Source organism: Leuciscus leuciscus (genome assembly GCF_965113295.1).
Source record: "Leuciscus leuciscus genome assembly, chromosome: 1".
In the NCBI taxonomy this organism is placed as follows: domain Eukaryota; kingdom Metazoa; phylum Chordata; class Actinopteri; order Cypriniformes; family Leuciscidae; genus Leuciscus; species Leuciscus leuciscus.
The window spans coordinates 53983598-54009830 of NC_138725.1; the positions used below are offsets into that span (position 1 = coordinate 53983598).

The following is a 26233-nucleotide window of genomic DNA, read 5'->3' on the forward strand; positions in this document are numbered from 1 at the left end:
ACTTTAGACTTTCTATTAACTAGTAACTTTGCAGATGCATGTCAACTAAATCTTGTTGTTTATCTCGTATTAGTAGACTGTCAGGTTACGGTTAGTAGAATAAGTTGACATGTACTTGCAAAGCTACTTACTGTCATGTCTGTTGAGGGAGCATCAAAATAAAGTGTTATTAAATATTAAGCAGACAGTCTACTAACACTTAAATTATTTTATTTTTCTGTGACAATTAAGCACATTTTCGACAACATTTCTCACAATGCCAACAAAATATGGATTTATTTATGGTCTTTTTATCTTATTGTAATATAAAATTTAAATGTTTTCTCTTAATAGCTATCTTATTAGATATAATCACTATAGGTAAATGTTAAATTAGTAATGAGAATGAACTGAGAAAAAAATCTAAACAAAATAAGATTGTGTCATGTAAAAGAAAAAAAAATGTCTTCAAAAATAACCTTAGTTTTCATTGTGCAGAATATAATTTCTCTTTTCTTTTTTTCTTTTCTTTTTTGTTTTCAATAGGTTCCTATTACTGTATCATAAACATCACAATGATGGTTTTGTCACATTTATTTAAATTTATTTATTCACATAAATGGCAATAGTTTTGAGAAATGTCTCATATGATTCAGATTAACCCATACACCTTAACTCAATCTGACAAAATTTTTATCATCAAAACACAAAGAATACAACTAAGGATTGTAAATAAGAGAACATTTTTATCCATGAATGCAGTATGTTAATTGTATAATGTATAGTCTATGAAGGATAATGAGGTACAGATTAGATCCATACGCTTGTCTTTTTGCAAAATAGTCCCAAATCAAAGTTCATAAGAGTTTCAGTCTATTATGAATGAATTCTCTATTTTGTCATTTACAGGCAGCGTTAGATCTCTGGGCTGTAGAGGTTTATTAGCTTTCTCACACGGGCTGGCTGTCTTTAGGAGAGTCGTCTTCAAACAAAGCCAGGGTGGTGTGGCCCAGAGGGTTGTAGATGATGCCTTCCACCTCTCCGCCACCATTGGTTGTCTTCTGGAAGTGGATCTCCAGGTTGTCCTGTAGGTTGTCTTTCTCCATGATGTCAGGGATGCCCGTAAGCAGCACTGTGCGCGTGCACTCTGAGTTACAGATCTGGGAGGGAGCAACAGTCAGTTTACATCATTAACAACACCGGTATTAACAGTTTCAATTATCGTGACATACCTTCATCTGTGAAATCTCGCCATTGAGGAATGGAGTGACCTTCACCTTGTACTTCTTCCTACCAAAATCTACCTCATGATCCTGTTTGTCTGAGAGACGTTTGGCAACTGAAGACAAATGAGAAACAAATAGAAGAATTAGAAAAACACTCCTAGCATCTTGTGCTGAGATATGTCAGATTGCATGAATTTGGTTAACGTACTATTATCATCTACGAAGGTAATGACCACAGTGCCAGAGTCATGCAGCATGTCTGTGTCCTCCACCTCGCCGCCTCCGTTCTTCTTCTTAGAAAAATAGATATCCAGTTTGTCAAGTGTTCTGTCCTCAGGTTCTTCCTTTGGCAGGTTAGAGACCAGGATTCTGCGAGGGCACACCTGTGTTTCCATCTAACAGATGGAGAGAGAAAGAGTAAGACGTTTTATGTCATGATATTCCATAGTAACACAATGCAGTCCATAATATACATACAATCCATGAAGGTTAACGGAAGTCAGCTGGTCTCCATTACCTCAACATATTCAGGTACCAGGAACTGAATGGGTTTAGCCCGCACAGTGATGGCACAGTCCCCAAGCTCCACCTTATGCTCCTTCTGGCTCAAGATTTTCAGAGCCACTAAAGATGCAGAATCAGAACAGATTTGAATGAAGGAAGAGAAGTTAATAAACAATAATCCACAAAAGCCCGTGCATTACAGTGATTTAAAAAAAAAATTCTCAAAGTATTTTGGCCATGCAATGAACACTGTAAAAATTAAAATAATAATTGCTGCCTTACATTTTAAGTACAATCACCTCGTGTTGGTTTAAGTTATTGTTTAAGTCATTTCAACTTAAATTGCATTTAACTGATTTAAAAAATGAGTTGTATCTACTATAACTTAAAAAGTTGGAAATTGCTTAACTTATTTTTATAAGTTAAAGCAATGTAAAAACATGTTATAACTTCTTGATCATATAATTTTTTTTACAGTGAATTAGTGAAAACAATAATAAAAACAATAAAAAATCTATATTTTATTTCGACAACTGTTTTTTTGTTGTTGTTTGTTTCTTTTTGTCTTCTTTGAAGAACTAAGAGTGACCATATATTAAAATAAGTTTTAAAAATAAAGATATGGGTGGGGGCCTTCGAATATTGTTGTGGACAATTAAGTCAAAAAGGTTAAGAACCACTGGTCTATGTTGTTCAGTGTTTTTTCAGGCCCCATTGACTTTCATTGTATGGTCAAAAACACTAGAAAAACGACTTAAAATATATTATTTTGTGCTGTGTTTATTTTGTGAAAGAAAATCATACAGGTTTGGAATGACGTTGTGTAAATGAGTAGAAATTCTTCATTACAGTTGAACTGTGATGATGCTACATACCATCCTCTTCCTCAAAGGTGATCAGTGCTGTTCCACCCTCCATCGGATAAACTATGCGGGAATTCACATCGAAACTCACAGCATGCGCACCCTCTTTTGTCTTTCCTTGAAAAACAACTCTCCTCTCAGGCACCGCTGTAGAGATCTGTGGAGTCAACGTAGAGCCGTGTTAATCTCACAGTAGATGCTTTGTTTCCATGGATTTTTTAAATCAACATGGAGATTTTAGGGTCAACTGTATATGAATATAAAGGAAAATATAGAAAATTTTTAGAATAGTCAAAATAATTTTGTGGATATATTTGATATATTTTGACACTGTAAACCTCAGTTTGTTTTTTCAGACTGCTGTTTTTATGGTCCAGGTTTTGCAACTCCTCCTTCATTTTCATGATTTCCATCTGCAGCCTGCGTTTCTCCTCCTGAATATAACTGCATTTCTCCTGCACACAGAGGAACCCATTAACATGAACTTATATAGGCTATATTATGTATTATCTTATAATGAGTGTCTGTATATTTTTTTATACAGACCTTCTCTTTCTGAATTGTCTTAGTACATTTCTTGTTTTCTTCCTCAATTGACACTTTCATTGACTCAGCTCGTTGTCTAAATTCCTTGGCAAAGGATTTGTTCAAATCGATGCCATCTTTCAGTAATTTTTGATCCTTCAATAATGCTTCATGCTTTTTCTGCGGACAGAAAGGACATAATGGTTAATGCCTTGAATTGGTGTGAATTGGTTGACAGGTATCCAGCTTAACAAGCCACTCACAAACCTTGCATTTTTGGATCTCCTTCTGTTTAATGTCCAAAGACTCACCGTCCGTAACAAGAGAGAAATCCTGAGTTGACACACATGACAAACAGGGTCAGCGTACTAAATATAGAATCTAATGCAAAAAACAAACAAACAAAAAAATCACTTTGCCAGATCACTTCCTTTACCTCAGTAGACATTTCTACCAACGCAAGAACCTGTGAACAAACAGAAAGCACTGTTATCCAAGACAGAAGAAGATCATTCTTTATAAACAAAATGTGATTCTTAAAATCTAGGACATTTGTATCCGTCTGAACTGAGCTATTCCAGTTTATAAACTATAGTTAGCCTACTAAAGCTGAACTTCATGAAGTTCAACAGATGGCAGCACGACGAGTTGTTGACGTCGCGAAACGCGCTATGAAACAAACAGGAAAATACACCATTTGTTTTGTTTTCTTCATTCTTTCTTTTAAAAAAGATCATTGAAATATGCTGACATTAAACACTTTCACTTGTGATAGCCTATACGCTGAGTCTTTACGCGACTACCTTTTTAACAACGACAAAACATCATACAATTAACAAATGAGTTGAGTAACGTACAGCGACTTATCGTTAAAACCACTGCCTACTTTGTTGTGTAATTTCCTAATTATAATTTATTTTGCGCATAGGCTAATTATAAATAAATAGATGAGACAAACACGTACCGTGGTGAAGCAAACAGTAGAGCAGTTTCGCTTTCGTTTCAGGTAAGTTAGGCTATGGGCGGCTTTCCGAGTAATCAATATTATATATTCGCAAGGGGGTGGTGTTGATCACATCCTGGCATACTGGTGCTATAAATATATGAAGACTTCAGATGCAAACGCCTCTAAGTGCCATGATCATTTTTATCAAGCTTGTCTGTTTATGTTCAGTTATTTCACTTTAATGGCAATGAAAATTACCTATTAATTGTCATTAAAGTGAAATTACTGAACCTAAATATATGAGCTTGATAAAAATGATCATTTTAGAAGAAAAATTCAGATGGCACTTAGATGCTTTTGCATCTGAAGTCTTAATATGTTAAATAATGCACACATGCATTATTTAACATATATTTATAGCAACAGTATGCCAGTATACGTTATATATCTAGGCCTACTTATCACATTTTTATTTTTATTTTTGTCAACATTTTATATATAGTCAGATAGAAAACCCCAAATTTGTCCCCATCACTCTAATCAATTTTTTAGATCTGGTAATAAAGAACTCTACAGTGCTTCCAGACACAACCTCAAGAGAGGGATAAAATCAGCCAAAGCTGCGTACAAGGAGAAGGTCGAGGAGCACTTTACTTTTAGGGACACGACACACATGTGGCAGGGTGTGCATCATATAATCAACTTCAGGGGCAGCAGAGAACCACTGACAGCATGCAGCACCATGTTGGCTGAGGAATTAAATTGCTTCTTTGCCCTATTTGAGAGAGAACCGGACAATGCAGCATCACCACAGCTGGACTCTGCTGACAGCACGCTTACCCTAAACACATGAGGTCTCACGAGTTTTAAAAACTGTGATTTTAGTTCTGCTTTTAATACCATCGTCCCTAGCAGATTACTCACAAAGATGCTGGATCTGGGCCTCAGCAACCAACTGTGTTTGTGGATCAGTGACTTTCTCAGAGAACGCTCATAGACTGTGAGACTGGGCATGCACATTTCGTCAACCCTGACCCTTAGCACTGGAGCACCGCAAGGATGTGTGCTGAGTCCCCTCCTTTACTCCCTCTACACGCATGACTGTACACCAGTTCACCCCACTAACACAATCATAAAATTTGCCGACGATACAACAGTGGTGTGGGGCTCATCTCAAATGGCAGTGAGGCTGCCTACAGAGATGAGGTATGTAGATTGCCTGAGTGGTGTGCAAATAACAACTTGTCTCTCAACATCAAAAAGACAAAGGAGCTAATAATAGACTTCAGGCAAGCTTCAGCCACTGGAAATACGGGGCGAGGAGGTAGAGAGAGTGCACAGCTTTAAATTCCTGGGCCTCCATGTCAATGAGGACCTCAAGTGGAACGTTAACACTGTTGCCCTGGTTAAAAAAGCCCAACAGAGACTTTACTTCCTCAGAACTTCTTTCTTGCCATTGCACGGTAGAAAGCATATTAACATATTGCATTACAGTCTGGTATGGAAACTGTTCAATGGCTGAACGAGCTGCACTGCGCTGTGAGGTCATTAAAACCTCACAAAAGATCATTGGACTTCCACTGCCCCCCCTTGAGGAGATTTACAGGCTTCGCTGCTGCAGCAGAGCATCTACTATCATTAAGGACAGTACTCATCCCTTTCATGATTTGTTTGCACTGCTGCCATCTGGAAGACGCTACAGAGCACTAAAAACTCGCACTTCCAGATTCAGAAACAATTTTTACCCAACAGCCATTATTGAACTAAATTCCCTCTCCCGTGCCTCTATCCTCCCACAGCTGCTTCAATCATTTTGAACGGACGTGTATATTGTTCAAATAACATGCACAAGACACTTTAAGCTATTTTTATTGTTTTTATTGTTTTAAATTATTGTTTTTATGTATGTTGGTATACGTGGGTAATATGGATGAATACAGTTTGTTTTCTATGAGAGATGTCAAATTTCGTTGTATAACATGCAATGACAATAAAGGTCAAACTAATTATCAACAAAACAAAGCTAGACTTATGGCACTAAACTTTTATAGGTAGGTAGGCTATGTTCATTTTGGTTTTATTTTTTTAAGGGGAAATCATTTATCATTTATAGTTTGCCAAATGTAACCTAAGCAACATTTACATCACCAGATGAAGAAGGAGGGCAACCTGTATTATGAGGGACCTTGCCCACCCAGAAAATGGTCCACTCCACTCTCCCTTCAGGAAGGAGGTTGCACAGCATTAGGGCCAGAACCAGCAGGCTAAGAAATAGCATCTTTCCAGAAGTGAGACTATGATGAACTCTACATCATAATGTTTCATTTAAAATATTTTTACTCTATTGCTTGATGATGTTATTAATAATTAATGATACATGTTATTTGCACACTGTTAAAGTGAGTTTAGTCTTAATGTTTAGTCTTATTTTAATAGTGTAAGTGGAGGGTATTATTTATTTATTAGGCTACTTGTGTGTATGATGGATTATAGCTGGTGTATGCAATATATATATATATTCAGATTTATTCAATTTATTCTTTTGATTTTTGTCTTTTATTCATTTATTTTATTAATTATTCATTTTTATGAATCTTATTAATATTTTTCTTTATGAATTACTGATAGCTATGTATTCATTTAATCATCTTTAATCGTTATATTCCTTATGTTGCATGATGTTTCTTTCACATGTCATTTAATTTATTTGATCATTTACATAAATTCTACCATATACTCAGAGATTTGGGTTGAAATTCCAAATGCAGCTTTATTGGGTGTAAGGCTCCTTGTAATGAGTCCCACAGCCACTAGGTGGCCCCAGCTGCTGTATAATTTATTGTGTTGCTTCTCATTAGTTTATTAGTTCCACTTCCACCAATTTTGGCCTTTTTTACAGTCTACAATTTAAGCATGCCTCTTTCTTTCAGTTGTGTTCCGTCTTGAGTCTACTTTGCATGTGTTATCCTCGCCAAAAAAGCTAAGTCTGTTGTGTTTTTGGATTTGCCTTTTGTTTATCTGGAAGCTTGGCTTCCTTTTTGTTGTACTTTTGAACTTGGACCCTGTACTAAAGCACTTTTTGTTCAGTTATCTAAGCATGCATGTTATTCTTCTGCCCTTGGGTCCATCTGCTTTCTGTCATTAGCCTCAGACATCCATCACAGTGGGAGAATGCAGAATCGTAATCCATATAACAGGCGTAGTCAAAACCATAAAGCAAATCCACACGAACGATCGAGTCCAAAAATTCAGGCAAACAAGGATATCCAGGACAACAGGCAGAAGAACAAGACCAAGACAAGGGAAACCAGGATAGAGGCACTCAGAATAGCAGTTTAACACAAAACAAGACTACGCAAAGTGAGAATGAAAACACAGGTCTTAAATAGGCAGACAAGTCAGGCAAAACCATAAAGCCTGACTTTACAAGCGATGAGTTTGTGTAAGAAAAATATTCATATTTAACACGGTACAAAGTAAAATGCGAGCTTCCGGCCAAATGGCCATTAGCAGTCTACTTACGCCTAAAGCGCAATTTACGCAACTTGTGACGTCGGAAGTTGTTTAGTGCATCATGGCATAGCGGAAATATCAGTACGTCGCATTACTTGCATAAGTTGAGTTTTAGACTAAAGTCAGTTTGGCTGGAAGCTAGTTATTTTACTTTATAAAGTTTTAAATACGAATATTTTTCTTACACAAACTCCTCGCTTTGCTTCAGAAGGCCTTTATTAACCCACCGGAGCTGTGTGGAGTTCGTTTATGATGGATAGATGCACTTTTTTGAGCTTCAAACTGATAGTTGCAATCCACTGTCATTATAAAGCTCAGAAGCGTCAGGGTGTTTATTAATAACTCCAACTACAAGATTGTATTATGAATAATGACGTATTGCCTACCATGAAGCAAGGTCTTATTAGTACTATCTAATCATTTTAGATAACCTATACGGCCTATTACACTTCTCAATACTACTTGCAAAAAAAAATATTTACTGGAGCAATCGCTGCTAAGTGTGGGTCTTCCACAAATAATTAGTGAGACTCAATCCAGGTTCCAGACCAATACATCAATAACACAAGTTCAGTCCACATAATATATCCTAATGGAATAACAGTTGTATATTATTTTAGAGAAAAGATTCATTTCTGTTTTTGGAGGAGTGGTGGCAAAGATGTATTTGGTCAGTGCTATTTCTGCACCAAATTCAACTTTAATTATGAGAAAAAAGATTACATGAAAGTCATCAGAAGTGTTCATTTACCAATGATTAGTATGTTAAAAGTGTTTTTAACATATTCCATGCTTATTTCCAGGAAAGTTGTTTGGCAAAATAAGTTTTGTTGATAAGAAGTGTACTAAGAAATTATCTTTTGCAGGAAAGGTGTCCTGATCATATGAAAAGAGATTACAGTTTTCAACATCTCAGTAGGAAATCAGTAAAGGAATTCAGAAGCAAATACCTTTTATTTCCCCTTCCACCCAAATGTAAAGAAATAAATTTTAAAATTATGATATTTACCCAGATATTAATCTATTTTGGAATGAGGTGCTTAATTGGATAAAAGATAACATCTTTTTTTCCCATCTAGGCCTATTACTTGGGATATGGTGAAATTTTGAGGACATTTGGAGGACAAAAAAATGTAGACTTTGTTATAAATTGTCTATTTCTTAGTATACAATATTTTATTCACGAAAAAGGTGTTTGATTGTGGCCTGTGGAATGTTGGTCCACTCCTCTTCAATGGCTGTGCGAAGTTGCTGGATATTGGCAGGACCTGGAACACGCTGTCGATCCAGAGCATCCCAAACACATTCATTCATGCTGACTGCAGCAATGTCCACCACCAGAGCTGTTGCGCATGAATTGAATGTTCACTTCTCTACCATAATTCGCACATTTAAAAAAGAGCTTGCCCAATATACAGATGCCTTAAAAAGTATGAGAATGTATAAATCCAAGGAATTATTTGATTTGTTTAGCCAGTATGATTTTGTTTAACCCCCTACAGAGTTTGTATTTTACTTTAATTGTTGTTTTTTTGTTTGTTTTTATTATTATGTAGCACTATGTAATGCCAATTGTTATATCTCAGTCTGTGAAAGTCTTATAGTTTTACTCATGTTAGCCTGTTATGTTAATGTTCGAATGCAAATATATATATATATATATATATATATATATATATATATATATATATATATATATATATATAAAAAAAAAATCCATTTCCTTGCGAGTGCCATGTGCCCTCTATTAATCTCTGGTGTCGTGCACTTGCCCGAGAGCCCGCGCACACGCTGTTCTGATTGGCTATGGTTTTTGAATTGCCTTTTAGTTTTACAAATGGGGACAATCTTTGTAGGATGAACTAAAATGTTTTTGGTAATCATATTAAAACATTTAAATTGGATAATATTCAGACTTTTGAGCTTTTGAAGTGCTGGAATAGGTTGTCTGAAGAAAGTCACGTCCAGGGAGTAAGATTGGATGACATCATCATGGTCTGCCATACCTTGGCTTTTGGTGAATTGACACTCACATGCACTGCATGTGCTGTGCTCATCCTTGATCATCTTGCAATGCACATTTCCTTGTAATCAAACACGGATGACACGCCTCTGTGAATAATTGACAGTTACATTAACCAAAGGCTGTCCTCTAAAATAGGCGGAGTTTGAGAAGTCTAAGTTATTTAAGAAGTAAACATTTCTTAATTCCGGGTGGGAGCTTTGCGAGGAGACACGGTAGGTCTTGCATATCTTTCATGTCCTTTGTGTATTTTTAAACTGAATTTTACAAGTTTCTTTCAGAAGTGTTTTGCGCACTGTGCTTCATAAGCAGCATCAAGCGTCACTCGTTGCTATATGAATTTATTTTCCTGCAATGAATTGACTCACGAAGTTATAAATTAAACTTTGATAGACTCCTTGCCCTTACACGATCGTCTGTTTAGAGTTGTAGAAGATTTTATTATTATTAGCTATTATTATCATTTCATATTAATTTATGTAGTCTCGGTAGCTACCGAAAGATAATTAATTGGAAATGTAATTGTTTATTTATTAACTATAAAACATTTATCTTTGCTCACAGATCGGTAACTTGGACCCCACGGATCCACGGACTGGTCATCCACTTTCAACTGTTTACAAATCCACCTGTTCATTAGCCTACATAAACAGTTAAGTTGAATAAAAGAGCATTTTCTCTCGTTTGCTTACTTCAGAAGAGGTTTGTTGATGTTTCTGAATAAAATGATTATTCATTTTAGCATTATGTTGAGGGTAAAAAAAGCAACTAGCCTGTGCGTATTTTTACCAACCGGTGAAATACGACATTCACGGTTCCTCATTTTTGCTGGACTCTGTCGGTTTGGCAAACAAGGGGAATTTCCATTTGTTTAGAAAAGGAAATAAAATTGCACGCTTTTAATTGTCTAGTTTCCTTGCTGTGCCGTCAGTAATAAGACAAAGACACTGACCAACTGTATATCCAAATTTCTTTTTGCTGGATTTGAAAAACGTTCTCTAATAATGCTTATAGTTTCAGTTATTGTTTCTGAGGTCAGCATATATTCTCTGGCGAGCATAAAATATCTAGATGTGAAAGAGGAAGCGATACCAGAATTAAAACTACAAAGTTGCACTATATGCAAGAGCATACATGCAGTGAACTGTACATCCCCCCCCCCAAAAAATAAATAAATAATTGTGACCCTACATCTGAGACGTGAAGGTCTGATGGGTTGCAGTCTGTAAACTCGTTTTTCTCGTTTTTAAACTATGTTTCCACTAAAACGCATCAGTCGAATTTAACGTTTTAAATCTGTTAGTTTTAACATTTGAACTCTCTCTTTCCATCCAGATGTTGAAACTGACTGTAGGCCTCGCTCTGGTGACCCTGGTTGCTTGTTCGCAGTACCCCAGCAACAATGAAGTCTGTGAGGCAGGCCAGACATGCTGCCAGGATCCCACCGGAGAGTTCAGCTGCTGCCCTTTCCATCACGTGAGAGGCTGAACTAGTGACAGATACTTAAAGGCCTGGTTTCACAGACAGTGCTTAGATTAAGCCATGATTAGGCCTTAGTTCAATTAGGACATTTAAGTAGCTTTTTTAAATGTGCCTTAGGAAAAAAAAACAAAAAACATTACTGGTGTGCATCTTGAGACAAGACAATAGCATTGACATTTTTTAAGATATGCCACTGCAAGTTGCTTTAAGTTACAACAGCTCAAACGTGCGTTTTAGTCTGGGACTAGCTTAAGCCTTGTCTGTGAAACCGGGGAAAAGACAGTTTAATTTCAGAGTATTCGTTTCAGATACTCTTCTAGAAATATAAGAAATGTTGTAGAAAGCAGATCAGATTAGACAAGACGAAGTTAATTGTGCATTGATACTGAAGCCAAAGTGTTCTGCGGTCACTCATTTTTTGTATGCTCTGTGAGATATTCTTAAATAGCTCCCTGTACTAGACACATCCACAGTGTCAGCTCCTTTTTTATAAAGGCCATGATAAGGCACTCGTGTAGTATCAACATGCAAATGACTTCACTATTTTACTCGATGATTTTACTATTCAAAGAACTCAAAGAAATGAAGCTGTAATCAGGAGGTTGCCTGTCACCTGATCAGCTTCAGTGTTGTATTGCTCACTGAAGTGTTTTAAATGATCAGCTCATGCATGTGTATAATTGTGTGTATGTGTAGGGAGAGTGTTGTGAGGACCACAAGCACTGCTGTCCTGAAGGCATGCTGTGCAGTGTTATGAACTTCACATGTGTAAACGCCACACATACACTGCCACTGATGGAGAGGAGACCAGCTAAACAGACAGACTTTCCCAAAGTGAGAAATGATATAAAGAGACGAAATAATAGTACTCCGAGCTGTTTGTAATGTCTTAATAATTCTTGTTCCTCAGTCGTTCAGAATGATCCCCTCATTACCTGTAAGTGAAGATGACATCACCTGCCCTGATGGCTCTTTCTGTCCTGCTGAGTTCTCCTGTCTGCTGATGGCCTCATCTTATGGATGTTGTCCAGTAGCACAAGTAAGTTATATTTTTTCAGGAATATGAGTCCTCGTCCATGAAATGATGAATGGCCTGCATCAGGACCCGTCCCAAAAGAAGGTTGGGTGTGGCTAAAACAGAAACCTATATGGACGGATTAATATTTGAGAGCCAATGTATTCTAAATGAATATATAAATGGAGTAAGAATTGGTTTACATTTTTTTGGCTGTGACGCTGACCATAGTTTTGGTGGTTTCAGGGCCTTGTGTGCTCAGACGGGAAACACTGCTGCCCAAAAGACCATGAATGTAGTGCAGACAGCAGTTCATGTGTCAAACAAAAAGGTATTGAAGAGAGTGAAGGAATGAAGGTGAACCAGAGAGTTTAATGATTAAAACATACATTATCCCACATAAATGTATTATTGTTTTTAGACCCGCTCACACCAAGAACGATAACTATAATGATAACTATAACTGTGAAGTTTTAATAACCATTCTAATTCTATGAGAATAGGGAAGTCCACACCACAGCTAAAATGAGGAACAGTAGCATTTGGAATTTACTTTCAGAACAATTTTTTCCAGCTGATGAACAATAAAAACATTGACAGCCAATCATTTTCCATCCTGCTTCACAAAGCCTGAGCGTTTACAGCGGCAAATGGCATAATTTGCAGAGTGCTTATAATAAACAGAAAGTTATCGTGAGTTGGTGTGGACGCTAATATAGTTAACGTTATTATTATATTTAGCATTTACAGATTAAATGTTGTAATTTGGATGGGAAATAAATGCAAATCATTTTTGTGTATTTCAACTACATTTTTGTCATGTGATTGTTTTTAGAACAAGTTGAGACTGTTCTTTGCGGAGATGGGAAGTCAGAGTGTCCTGTGGACACCACGTGTTGTGAGACAGAAGTTGGTCAATGGGCGTGCTGCCCTTTACCAAGGGTATGGGTACAGTTTCGATACAGTAATATGTGCAGACATGCAATTTTTTTCACGGTTGGAGAAACATGTTTAAATAAATATGTATATAATACCTTAAAACTGAAAAAGTGACGGTAAAGACATTGTTACAATTTGTTTTATTTCAAATGCATCCTGTTATCCTGTTCCTATTAATTAAAGAATCGAACAAGAATCGTTGAAAAAAATGACCATTCCCAAAGTTTTGACTTCCATTCTTTTCTCTGTCATATGCGTTTCCTTTAGGCTGTATGCTGTGATGATAAAATCCACTGTTGCCCAGAGGACAGTGTTTGTGATGTTGAAGGCTATAAATGCATGTCCTCCACCAATCAGGAGCTGCCCATGTGGGCCAAGTTCCCTGCTCGCCTTAGGGCTGAATGGGAAGATCACAAACGTAGGCCATCGTCCCAGAGATTTATACATTTTCTGATAACTTCCAGTGGAGTCTTCCACTGATATAATTCAGCATTTTAATTTCTTTGCTCTCCTTCAAAAGCTGCAGAAATTAGGGCTGAAGCTGAAGTCACTACAACCAGACAAAACACTAATGCTGGAAACCCGAATACATTGCCTGGTGCACTCCCAGAACGTATGTGGAAATGTGTAGATGACAATACATTCATTATATGTACACATAAATATAACACTTCCCAAACTGTTTCTGTCATTTCCTTTGCCTTCTGCATATTCAGACTCTGATGTTCCCTGTAATGACACTGCGAGCTGTCCAGATGGAACCACGTGCTGTAAGACTAAAGATGGAGGATGGGCCTGCTGTCCTCTGCCAGAGGTAAATCACCCATTGACAAGTAGCTCGAGTCTCGACCAATGCGAGATGGAGATGTATATCAAATCCTGATGTAGAGATGTGTATTGGGTAAAGTTAAAGTTGTGCATTCATTTTCTCTGTAGGCCGTGTGTTGTGACGACTTCATCCACTGCTGTCCTCATGGTAAGACTTGTAACGTTGCTGCTGGATCATGTGATGACCCTTCTGGCTCTTCGCCCTGGCTGGAGAAGTTGCCTGTCCAACCAATCAGCAGTCAGAATGTGACTGTTACACAAGGTAGTTCAAAGCACTGAATCCATCACACGCAGACACATGAATACTCAAATATACTCGTTCTTAATCTGTTTCTATAATTTCTAGTGTCTTCAGTGTATTCCGATGTTCCCTGTAATGACACTGCGAGCTGTCCAGATGGAACCACGTGCTGTAAGACTAAAGATGGAGAATGGGCCTGCTGTCCTCTGCCAGAGGTAAATCACCCATCGACAAGTAGATCGACCAATACATCTCCATCTCGCATAGCAAATCCTGATGTAGAGATGTGTATTGGGTAAAGTTAAAGTTGTGCATTCATTTTCTCTGTAGGCCGTGTGTTGTGACGACTTCATCCACTGCTGTCCTCATGGTAAGACTTGTAACGTTGCTGCTGGATCATGTGATGACGCTTCAGGCTCTTCACCCTGGCTGGAGAAGTTGCCCGTCCAACCAATCAGCAGTCAGAATGTGACTGTTACACAAGGTAGTTCAAAGCACTGAATCCATCTCACACAGACACAGTATAAAACCACTATTTTATTTGTTCTTAAAGGGGTGATAAATTGAGAAATCAAATAGTCCTTGATCTTTTGACATAAGAGGTCATTGTACTATAAAAAAAAAAACTGTAAGTTTCAGAACTCAGAACTTCCTCTTTAGTCCAAAAACTGCTTTTATTGAAACCAAGCTCCGGACACTACTCATTTCGGATTTTATCACATTATGATGTAATAGTGCGACGAAATTCTGCCTCTGCAGAATCAGATCAATGCCTACTTCTACATCATCACATCTTTGGCCCGCCCACTGGCACGTTAGTGAGATGAGAAGAGAACAGAGATACAAGATGACTGGACTAAAAATAACATTACCTTCCAAAGGATGCTAATGCTAGGAAAATGGTTATTTATTTTCAACTATGTGAATGTCTAAGTAGAGCGTTATTTGATTGTTTGGGACATTTCACTGTGGATTCTTTGGTAAATCAGTCGCAATTTCAGTGCAGGTTTTGCAAACAGACTTTTACTGTAAGATATGGACCCAACAGTAATATCACAACATAAGTAACCGTGTTAATTCTAATGCTTAATTTTTTATTTCTGATATGTAATGATTCATGTACAGTCAGACATTCTTTGTCTCAAAATCGTTTACTGCTGTTTATGCGTCAGTATATCCAGCCAGTGACTAAACGATCAACTTCATATTGTTCCTCTTAGTAGCATGAAAATAATCTGTTATTTAAATTGTGATTAAAGAACGCTCCCTTTACAATCGCCAGAGCTGTCAGTCACACAGCGCAAGTTTATCAGTGACTGAGTTCTGGACTCTTGCCAAAACTCCCATTATAATCAATGACACTGTCTACGCTGCACAATGAATCTCTTATTTATATCATGTTTGCTCTGTTAGTTATGATGACAGCATGCGTGAGATGGCAGAAAATGAGCAATGATGAGATCACTGCATTCATGCACTCAACAGAAATGTATGTCATTGGCTAATGCTCATCACTGCAACCTTTCATGCATCGGGAGTAGATCTAAATATAATGCTATAATCAACACTTTTTACGATTAGCTAATCTCGACAGCTGTAATAGTAAAAATGTAGTAAAAGATTTCAAGAGAGTTCCACATGTAATACTTATTTCAAATGCAAAGATGTTAGCCAATCACAGCAGTGAGCGTTTACGCTGAAGTCTCACAGCACACACGCCCCTTAAAACAGAGCGTTCAAATCAGAGGGCTAAATTCAGGGTATAAAATGACCTTATATTTATACATAATGACAATTTTTGATGTAAATATCATTCTAACATTATAAGCGTACCTCAAGGAAACATTATAAAATAATTAAAATGCAGTTAATGACCCTTTAAACTAATTCTCTCATTTCTAGTGTCTTCAGTGTATTCCGATGTTCCCTGTAATGACACTGCGAGCTGTCCAGATGGAACCACGTGCTGTAAGACTAAAGATGGAGGATGGGCCTGCTGTCCTCTGCCAGAGGTAAATCACCCATTGACAAGTAGCTCGAGTCTCGACCAATGCGAGATGGAGATGTATATCAAATCCTGATGTAGAGATGTGTATTGGGTAAAGTTAAAGTTGTGCATTCATTTTCTCTGTAGGCCGTGTGTTGTGACGACTTCATCCACTGCTGTCCTCATGGTAAGACTTGTAACGTTGCTGCCGGGTCATGTGATGACCCTTCAGGCTCTTCGCCCTGGCTGGAGAAGTTGCCTGTCCAACCAATTAGCAGTCAGAATGTGGCTGTTACACAAGGTAGTTCAAAGCACTGAATCCATCTCACACAGACACATGAATACTCAAATATACTCGTTCTTAATCTGTTTCTATAATTTCTAGTGTCTTCAGTGTATTCCGATGTTCCCTGTAATGACACTGCGAGCTGTCCAGATGGAACCACGTGCTGTAAGACTAAAGATGGAGAATGGGCCTGCTGTCCTCTGCCAGAGGTAAATCACCTCACCTGATCTATATCTTAAGCAGAATCAGTGCTCAATTAGCTCAGCCGTAACATCTCTCCCATAACTGCAGAGCCAGAGATGGTTTGCACTGGGGATGCTTGGGAGTCCATAGACAATTTCAGAAAAAAAAAGTAGATTATAAAAAAAAAAAATGTTTTTTTAGTTTATTTATTTTAAATGTTATACATCTAACATTACTCCTGTAGTAAGTAAAAAAAATATTTTAAAAAATGCTGTCAACTTAAGTAAATATATTTTTTGTAGATATAATTAAAATATGACAATATATACTACTGTTCAAAATTTTGTAATGTTTTCTAAAGAAGTCTCTTTTTCTCACCAAGGCTGCATTTATTTAATCAAAAATACAGTAAAAACCAACTAGTAATATTGAGAAATATTATTACGATTTAAGATAATAATTCTCCATTTGAATATATTTTAAAATGCAATTTATTCCTATGATGACGATGCTGGATTTTCAGCATCATTACTCCAGTCTTCAGTGTCAAATGATCCTTCATAAATCATTCTAATAGGATGATTTGCTGCTCAAGAAAAAATTAAATAGTTGTGCTGATATATTATAACATATTTTTGTGTAAACGTGATACTATCTTTAGGATTCTTTGATGAATAGAAAATTTTAAAGAACAGGATTTATTTTAAAAGGAAACCTTTTGTATCAAGATGTACCATCCTTGCTCATTAATTATAAATATTAATTTCTTCCAAAGAAATCTTACTGACCTGAAACTTTTGAAAAGTAATGTAACTGTAATACATTTAATACAAACCTTTTTGCTTTTAAAATATTATACTTTAGAGTTTTTTTTTTAAACCTTTTAAATGGGACTTTTTACATGAAAATATTTTTATATTTTATGATGGTGGTCCCTACAAGGGGTTCATCATAAATATATTACCTTTTTTTTTTTGGTAATGGACCATGGTAATACCTTTGAGTAGCATGCAGATACCATGGTTTTTAGATATGGTAGTCATCCAGCTCCATGAAAAGGTACATCTTTTTTTGTAAATGTTGATATTTTGTGTACTGAGTTAAAGGATCACCTTAATTTTCTCTGTAGGCCGTGTGTTGTAACGACTTCACCCACTGCTGTCCTCATGGTAAGATATGTAACGTTGCTGCCGGGTCATGTGATGACCCCTCATGTTCTGGTGTGCCCTGGGTGGAGCAGGTGCCCGTCCAACCAGTCATCAGTCAGAATGTGATTGACACACAAAGTAGGTCAACAAACACTCCAAAGCACTGAAACCAAACACACATGTACACATTTAACATAAACCTGTCCATTTTATGCATATTCAGACTCTGATGTTCCCTGTAATGACACTGCGAGCTGTCCAGATGGAACCACATGCTGTAAGACTAAAGATGGAGAATGGGCCTGCTGTCCTCTGCCAGAGGTAAATCACCCATCGACAAGTAGATCGACCAATACATCTCCATCTCGCGTAGCAAATCCTGATGTAGAGATGTGTATTGGGTAAAGTTAAAGTTGTGCATTCATTTTCTCTGTAGGCCGTGTGTTGTGACGACTTCATCCACTGCTGTCCTCATGGTAAGACTTGTAACGTTGCTGCTGCATCATGTGATGACCCTTCAGGCTCTTCGCCCTGGCTGGAGAAGTTGCCCATCCAACCAATCAGCAGTCAGAATGTGGCTGTTACGCAAGGTAGTTCAAAGCACTGAATCCATCACACGCAGACACATGAAGACTCAAATATACTCGTTCTTAATCTGTTTCTATAATTTCTAGTGTCTTCAGTGTATTCAGATGTTCCCTGTAATGACACTGCGAGCTGTCCAGATGGAACCACATGCTGTAAGACTAAAGATGGAGAATGGGCCTGCTGTCCTCTGCCAGAGGTAAATCACCCATTGACAAGTAGATCGACCAATACATCTCCATCTCGCATAGCAAATCCTGATGTAGAGATGTGTATTGGGTAAAGTTAAAGTTGTGCATTCATTTTCTCTGTAGGCCGTGTGTTGTGACGACTTCATCCACTGCTGTCCTCATGGTAAGACTTGTAACGTTGCTGCTGCATCATGTGATGACCCTTCAGGCTCTTCGCCCTGGCTGGAGAAGTTGCCCGTCCAACCAATCAGCAGTCAGAATGTGACTGTTACACAAGGTAGTTCAAAGCACTGAATCCATCACACGCAGACACATGAATACTAGGGCTGTAATCTCCCAGTCGATTAGTCGATTATTTGATCGATACGTTCTGGCTCGACCAAAATTCTGATTGGTCGATTTTTTTTGCCGCGTTCATTTCATCAGTTTTGCCGCGTTCATTTCATCAGGTGGAAAGCACTAATTGCTAATGGGGGTGTTTTCAGAGCACCCCTGTTTCACAGGTAACAGTCTGTCTTCAGAACACCCCCCTTGTTTTCACTTCTTTTGGATTAGCCCAACCCACTGGAGAAGAGGGTTTGAAGAAAGTAGGCTACTAGAAGGTTTGCTGAATATTATTTATTTAATTGTGAGAGCGTTTAATTCATAGTCAGTCAGTCCTCTTCTACCATGTCAACAAAGACATCGGCAGTGTGGCAGCATTTTTTTAAAAAGTTAATAGTCTATTCGTGTCTCAGCCGCGAAGCTGAGCTCCACAGAGCGGCTGAAATGATAGTGTCTGTCAGTTATTATAATACATATGACAATTTTTTTCTAAATTATGTTGCATATTCCTCAAAAGTTCTTGTGATGATATCACTAGTTGACAACATAGTACTATTTTCGTAAATCATAGGCTCTGATATTGCGCAGGTGCACGTGATGCAACGCTGTCAGAGCCGACAGACTCGTGTGTCAGACTCATTTCAGTGCAAAATAATTAGGTCAAAAACGATTTAATATACTGCAAATAGCCTACTAGTTTTTTATGTTTATTTATAATTCATTTAGGCGGACAACAAGGCTACCAAGTACTGCGCACAGTGCGCATCTAATTAATTTAAAGTTTTTTTTCCGAACGTAATTTTTAGTCGATTTTTAGTCGAATATTTCAGGACTTCAGTCGACCAAGATTTTCTTTGGTTGATTACAGCCCTAATGAATACTCAAATATACTCGTTCTTAATCTGTTTCTATCATTTCTAGTGTCTTCAGTGTATTCAGATGTTCCCTGTAATGACACTGCGAGCTGTCCAGATGGAACCACGTGCTGTAAGACTAAAGATGGAGAATGGGCCTGCTGTCCTCTGCCAGAGGTAAATCACCCATTGACAAGTAGATCGACCAATACATCTCCATCTCGCATTGCAAATCCTGATGTAGAGATGTGTATTGGGTAAAGTTAAAGTTGTGCATTCATTTTCTCTGTAGGCCGTGTGTTGTGACGACTTCATCCACTGCTGTCCTCATGGTAAGACTTGTAACGTTGCTGCCGGGTCATGTGATGACGCTTCAGGCTCTTCACCCTGGCTGGAGAAGGTGCCCGTCCAACCAATCAGCAGTCAGAATGTGGCTGTTACGCAAGGTAGTTCAAAGCACTGAATCCATCTCACACAGACACATGAATACACAGATGTATACTCGTTCTTAATCTGTTTCTATAATTTCTAGTGTCTTCAGTGTCTTCAGATGTTCCCTGTAATGACACTGCGAGCTGTCCAGATGGAACCACGTGCTGTAAGACTAAAGATGGAGGATGGGCCTGCTGTCCTCTGCCAGAGGTAAATCACCCATTGACAAGTAGCTCGAGTCTCGACCAATGCGAGATGGAGATGTATATCAAATCCTGATGTAGAGATGTGTATTGGGTAAAGTTAAAGTTGTGCATTCATTTTCTCTGTAGGCCGTGTGTTGTGACGACTTCATCCACTGTTGTCCTCATGGTAAGACTTGTAACGTTGCTGCCGGGTCATGTGATGACCCTTCTGGCTCTTCACCCTGGCTGGAGAAGATGCCTACTCGCCCTAGAGTCGCAGGTCAAAGGTCAACTGAGAACGTGAATTGCGACTCTAGTCACATTTGTCCTGAATCCAACACTTGTTGTAAGAATGTCGACGGAGACTGGGCTTGCTGTCCTTTGCCTGAGGTACAGTATATCTCAAAGGAAAAATACTAATCTAATCTTGCATGAGTAACCAAATGAGAAAATATACACTCCGTTTTCAACTTTGAATTTTATTGCTCTTGGTGATATCCCTCAGTCCCTGTTTTACAAGAATGTTCAAGTGCCCAGCAACATTTATCTGAGAAATCAAACTGTGTAAAATAAGACTTTTCAGTATTATATGAAATTCACACTTTCAGACAGAATTTTCTGAGAATCCCCTACCATTTAAAAGTGTGGGGTCGGTAAGATTTTTGAAAGAATTGTCTTGTGCAAGGTTGGCTTTATTTGATCAAAAATACATTAAAAACAGTGATATTGTGACATATTACTACAATTTGAAATAGCTCTTTTCTATTTTAATGTTGTAAAATGTAATTTATTCCTGTGATGCCAAAGCTGAATTTTCAGTATCATTACTCCAGTCTTCAGTGTCACATCACATGATCCTTCAGAAATCATTATAATATGATGATTTGCTGCTCAAGAAACAATCAATGTTAAAAACAATTGTGCTGCTTAATAGTTTTGTGGAAAGGGTGATACACTTTTCTTTTCTTTTTTCAGGATTCTTTGATAAAAGTTCAAAAGGACATCATTTGTTTGAAATATAAATATTTTTTTGTAACATAAATGTTTTTTTGTTTGTTTTTTTGTTTGTTAATTTTGATCAATTTAATTAATCCTTGCTGAATAAAAGTATTAATTTCTTTAAAAAACCATAATCTTACTGACCTTACTGAACTTTTGAAAGGTAGTGTCTTGAATTAAGTTTATTTTCCCAACACCAAATACTAATAGTGCACATATTATTATAATGAATGAATCATAAAAATAACTAAAAGTCAGGCTGTTTTGTCTGCAGGCTGTGTGTTGTTGGGATAGATTCCACTGCTGTCCACACGGCACCACTTGTGACAATGTAACACTCACCTGTAATAGCAACACCACCTCTGTACCTATGTCAGACATAATCCCAGCCTCAGATAAGGAGGAACAGAGACCGCACAAAGAAGTGAAAGAGGAATTGGGGAAGTATATCAGGGTTCCATGTGATGCACATACTTCCTGTCCAGATCACACCACTTGCTGTCTTATTGTAAAAACCAACAAATGGGGCTGTTGCCCTCTGCCTAATGTGAGTGTGACTTGTATACAAAATAGAGATGTTTATTTGTGCTTATATGGCTTTGTGGAATACTTGATTCTGATTGGTCAATAGCTCCATCCAGCGGTATGTTATTCCCAGCTTTGCGTCGGGGTCCTCATCATCCTATCGAGGGGTATTTTGAGAGAACCACCGGCTGGATGTACATTATCCCTTACTAAACATCTTCTAAATTATCCTTAAACATGTTCTGCAGGTTGTTGTTTAACTTTGGAGCCTGTTAACCTGGTTTTTACAATCATGGCATTGCATCTACAGTGTTAAGAGGGCCCTTTGTTTCGATGTGTGTATATATATTTTCAGATACTTCCTTGTGCTTGTAACAGATATGCACACTTCTCACTGATTTGAAAATAGATACTAAATACAAAACTGTTTAAAATGTTGGGGTCAGGAATATATATATAAAGAAAACAATACTTATATTCAGCAAGTAACAAAAGTGATAGTAAAGACATTTATAATGTTAGAGAATATTTCTTTCAAATAAATGCTGTATTTTATAACTATCTATACATCAGGGAATCCTGAAAAATTGTCATGGTTTCTGCAAAAATATTAGACGGCAAAACAATTTTCAACATCATTGATAATAATAAATGTTTCCTGAGCAGCACATCATCAGCATGTTAAGTTAATGATTTCTGAAGGATCATGTGACACTGAAGACTGGAGTAATGATGCTGAAAATTCAGCTTTGCATCACAGGAATAAATTATATTTTTAAATATATCAAATAATTTATTTAAATTGTAAAAAAGATTTCACAATATTACTGTGTTTACGGATATTTTTGTATCAAGTAAATGCAGCACTAAATGAGAATAAGAAATATTCTCACCAACCCCAAACTTTTGAACTGTGGTATATGCAATTTGTTTTGCCATTTCAAAACAAATACTCTGTTAAAGGAGAATGTTGTGAAGGTCAATATTTTCATCTTGAATCTATTTCTCATTGTTTTTCAGGCTGTATGTTGCACAGATGGGGAACACTGTTGTCCGGCTCACTATAAGTGCGATGTGAGCCGTGTGTCTTGCATCAAGGGAGATGTTGTGATCCCCTGGTACAATAAAATTGCTGCTAAAAGTTCACTATCTCCAAACTCGGATCTCGGCACCAATAAGTGCGATGAGCAATCGAGTTGCTCTGAAGATTCGACCTGCTGCCATCTAACCACAGGAGAATTGGGCTGCTGCCCTCTTCCTGAGGTAAAAATATGTGTATGTGGACTGGCTACAGAATATTTATTCACATTTAATATATTTAATAAACCTCTTATAACCTCATAGGCTGTTTGCTGCCAAGACCAGGAGCACTGCTGTCCTAAAGGCTACAAGTGTGACTTGCGTAAACGCTCCTGCATAAAGGCCACCTGGCTGTTTGTGGAAAGAGTCCCACTTGCCCACATAGGTGTCCAAAAGCCACAGCCGAGTGTCTCGGAAAAGGACATTCAGTGTGGTGATGGATATAGATGCCAAGATGGTCAGACCTGTTGTCCAACCTCTCAGAACACCTGGGGCTGTTGCCAGTATTCTATGGTAAAGTATTAAACTTTAAATTGATAGTTAACCCAAAAATGTTGTCATCGTTTACTCACCCTTGTGTCTTACTTGAGAAGATAAAAATACTTTTTTTCAGAGAATAAATCTTGAAAAATATTTATTTTCTTATTAGCAAATAGTTGTAAAAAAAAAATTAAGTATAAAACACAGAAATAAATCAAAGAAAAAAAAAAAAGAAAAAAATGGCAATGTAGTAAGAAAAATAGATTTCAGATATATTCTATATTTTAGATAAGGCAGGAACTTAGCTGTTTTGTCAACATTTGAAGTGGATCAAAACCTTTCATCAAAGTTATACATGAATTTTGAACAATACCCGTTCTTGTCTTAGGACAACTTTGATGAACTTTTTTGATCCACTTCACATGTTGACTACTGTAGTTTACTTTAAGGGATATTTCACTCAAAAAAGAAAACTTCTGCCATCATTTACTCACCCTCATGTCACTCCAAACTTTTTTTCTTCTGTGGAACACTAAAGAATAATTTTGAAAAAATGTTTCTTTGTCCATACAATGAATGTCTGTGGGAATCCAATGTTGTTTTGAACACCAATGACTTTTATTATATAGAAACAAACATTTCTTCAGATGATCTTCTTTTGTTGTAAAGGTTTTGACCGACATGAGGGTAAGTAAATGATGACAGCATTTACATGTGACCTATCCCTTAAAATCTCACTATATAGTGCAAGTAAATTATGGGTTGTGGTTATATGAGCACTTCCTCATCTGTCTGCATCATATGCTAAACAGAAATAAAAAAAAATTGAAGAATGCAATTGGTTAAAGGTGTTCATTCAAGAGCTCCAGTTCACAATAGCTGCATCGAAGAATGAATTTCTTTTGAATATATGAGTGGAAATGAGCAGACAGATCTCAATACTATTGACTTTACTGTAAATTCAAATGGCAGTCAAACTGTAAATGTTTATCTTAGGCAAATTCCTATTCTTGTTCTTCTACTTTCCTTCACTCTATTCTTTCCTTTGTTATTGCTCTCTCTAAAGGCGAAGTGCTGTGATGATATGAAACACTGCTGCCCTGCTGGATACAAATGTGGTGCGGGTGGAATTTGTACTCCAGCCGTTGGCTTTGACTGGAACAACTGGGACAACTGGAGGGTGTTCTTCTCCAAAAAGAAACGAGCCTCAACTCTATAAAAAACACCTGGGTTATATCCACTCAGACACTTATAAAGTGCCCAAGTGTCAGATGTAATTTTTTTACTAATCAGAGGTAATCAGACAGTTTACTGCAAAAGTTTGATTTTTATTAGCAGGGGAAAGTTTGATGAGGACTGACTATGATGGTTAAGTTCTGTTTACATTGTCTATCACTAATACCAACTACATTTTAGCCATTGAGCCATTTGTACATTTTAAGAATGTGTTATTATTGTAGTGTGTACACAGTGTTCATAATTTACACAAGTTTCCAGTGTTTTGGTTACTGCTCAGTTTATCTGAAGACTAATTTGACTATGGAATCATGTAAAGATGTAACACATATTAAAGCGTAGATGACCTTTAGTGGCTGAATTTACACATCAATTCACACACCGGTCATTATAATTTGCCATGCACACGTCACACGCCTCTCTGGTTTACATGTGACATTTTTTCAGACTTGACATCATGCACTCTTGTGATTATGACTACATTGCCCTGGATAAGGAAATATTTTAAATCAACCTCTTTATATTTTCTGTGTAACTTCCCTATACAAGTCTTGATCTTTACTCTTATTTGTGTAATTTCCTTCTTTATTGAATTAAATGCTTACTGGTTTTTAACTGTATTGATTGAGCTTTGTGACAGATGACTATAATATAAGATTTCTGAAGTAAAAATGTGACCGATCTGAAACCCTGTCGGTTCTAAATGATAAATAAAAGATAGATAAAATATTGTATGTTCATTTTCTTTTGTATCTTCTTTTCACATGTTTACTTATAAATGTATCCAAATAAAATTCAAATTGATAAATAAAAATTCACATTTATATGAATTTATTTAAATGGTGAATACAATATATAAAAATACATTTTATTTAAGATTTCTTATGAATTTTATAAAAAAATATAGCATAAATACAAACAAGTAGACAAATGCCCAGTCAATTAACATGGTAACTGTTGTAACCTTCATTCTCTGATTGAAGAATGAGACATTGTGTCGATGTGATGACTCTAAGGAGTCGTACTTGGGAGCCTCAAACACCTGATACTTCAGAAAAGGCAAATGACAATTGGTGAGTGGAATTTGCATGCCACCCCACTGTACATGTGAGTATAAAAGGTGTCTTGCATCCACTCATTCAGGTTTGTGCTTTAGGAGCCAAAACAGTGTAAGCGTGGATTTCCTGCAGGAGGTAAAGAGAGAGAGCCCCAAGAAAGGGACCCAGAGAATAATAACAGAGCCAGAGCAACAAAGAGACAGAGCCACAGTTACAATCTATCCTTTCCCTGACCATGTGACTAAACCCCATATGTGAGACATTCAAGCTAACCAATCAGATAATTACAACTTCCCTCACCGTACTAAAGGTGTGACAATTCATAGACCCCCAAAGTACACACATCTTGGCCTACAGGCCTTGATCACTATCAGCCCCCCTGTGCCTTTGGGAACTCCAAATGGTCCTTGTGGTAGAAAGAGGGGGTGGAAACAGTAAAGCAAATGTATTTTGTTGTCAAATATCTTGGATTATTTTCAATCCTACAACAATTCAGCCATTTCAGTGGGTAGTCTTGTGGCAGGAGGGACACGATGCCATCAGGGAACAGAGGTTACAATAGCAACCAAGACATTCCCTATTCTGTCAGTCACTTC

At 37.3% G+C, this 26233-nt stretch overlaps 2 protein-coding genes across 11 annotated transcripts; one reads left to right on the plus strand and one right to left on the minus strand.

Moving 5' to 3' along the window:
- Positions 1-589: 589 nt before the first annotated feature.
- ifi35 (interferon-induced protein 35) lies at positions 590-4172 on the minus strand. 3 transcript variants are annotated; one of them, XM_082143172.1, is made up of 10 exons: positions 4062-4172; positions 3534-3563; positions 3365-3430; positions 3119-3277; positions 2911-3027; positions 2585-2729; positions 1723-1829; positions 1414-1600; positions 1212-1318; positions 590-1139 (listed from the first exon to the last, which is right to left on the minus strand). In XM_082143172.1, the coding sequence occupies exons 2-10, from the start codon at positions 3543-3545 to the stop codon at positions 930-932; spliced, it is 1110 nt and encodes a 369-aa protein (XP_081999298.1). In that variant the 5' UTR covers positions 3546-3563; positions 4062-4172; the 3' UTR covers positions 590-929. The 3 variants fall into 3 exon arrangements, with proteins under 3 accessions (XP_081999298.1, XP_081999299.1, XP_081999300.1); XM_082143173.1 differs by lacking the exon at positions 4062-4172 and adding an exon at positions 3702-4015; XM_082143174.1 differs by lacking the exon at positions 3534-3563 and having other exon boundaries at positions 3365-3478; positions 4062-4146.
- Positions 4173-9638: 5466 nt separating this feature from the next.
- Positions 9639-25308, plus strand: grna (granulin a). 8 transcript variants are annotated; one of them, XM_082142199.1, is made up of 29 exons: positions 9640-9794; positions 10144-10231; positions 10915-11055; positions 11758-11895; positions 11972-12100; positions 12323-12407; positions 12912-13018; positions 13283-13433; positions 13536-13628; positions 13732-13829; positions 13952-14105; positions 14190-14299; positions 14415-14568; positions 15987-16096; positions 16219-16372; positions 16466-16566; positions 17670-17826; positions 17912-18009; positions 18125-18278; positions 18363-18472; positions 18588-18741; positions 19710-19819; positions 19935-20088; positions 20175-20284; positions 20407-20649; positions 21533-21805; positions 22804-23046; positions 23128-23376; positions 24410-25308. In XM_082142199.1, the coding sequence occupies exons 3-29, from the start codon at positions 10915-10917 to the stop codon at positions 24560-24562; spliced, it is 3933 nt and encodes a 1310-aa protein (XP_081998325.1). In that variant the 5' UTR covers positions 9640-9794; positions 10144-10231; the 3' UTR covers positions 24563-25308. The 8 variants fall into 8 exon arrangements, with proteins under 8 accessions (XP_081998328.1, XP_081998325.1, XP_081998327.1 ...); XM_082142197.1 differs by having other exon boundaries at positions 9641-9794; positions 16457-16566; positions 19719-19819; XM_082142198.1 differs by having other exon boundaries at positions 9641-9794; positions 16457-16566; positions 18372-18472.
- The last annotated feature ends 925 nt before the right edge of the window (positions 25309-26233 follow it).

Coding starts and splice junctions, on each gene's coding strand:
- ifi35 (XM_082143172.1), bottom strand. Junction 3,278..3,364: donor AGGAGATCCAAAAATGCAAG/GTTTGTGAGTGG, acceptor TTCTGTCCGCAG/AAAAAGCATGAAGCATTATT. Junction 1,140..1,211: donor GCGAGATTTCACAGATGAAG/GTATGTCACGAT, acceptor GCTCCCTCCCAG/ATCTGTAACTCAGAGTGCAC.
- grna (XM_082142196.1), top strand. CDS start 10,915: ATGTTGAAACTGACTGTAGGCCTCGCTCTGGTGACCCTGGTTGCTTGT. Junction 12,101..12,322: donor GATGTTGTCCAGTAGCACAA/GTAAGTTATATT, acceptor TGGTGGTTTCAG/GGCCTTGTGTGCTCAGACGG. Junction 18,473..18,587: donor CCTGCTGTCCTCTGCCAGAG/GTAAATCACCCA, acceptor TTTTCTCTGTAG/GCCGTGTGTTGTGACGACTT.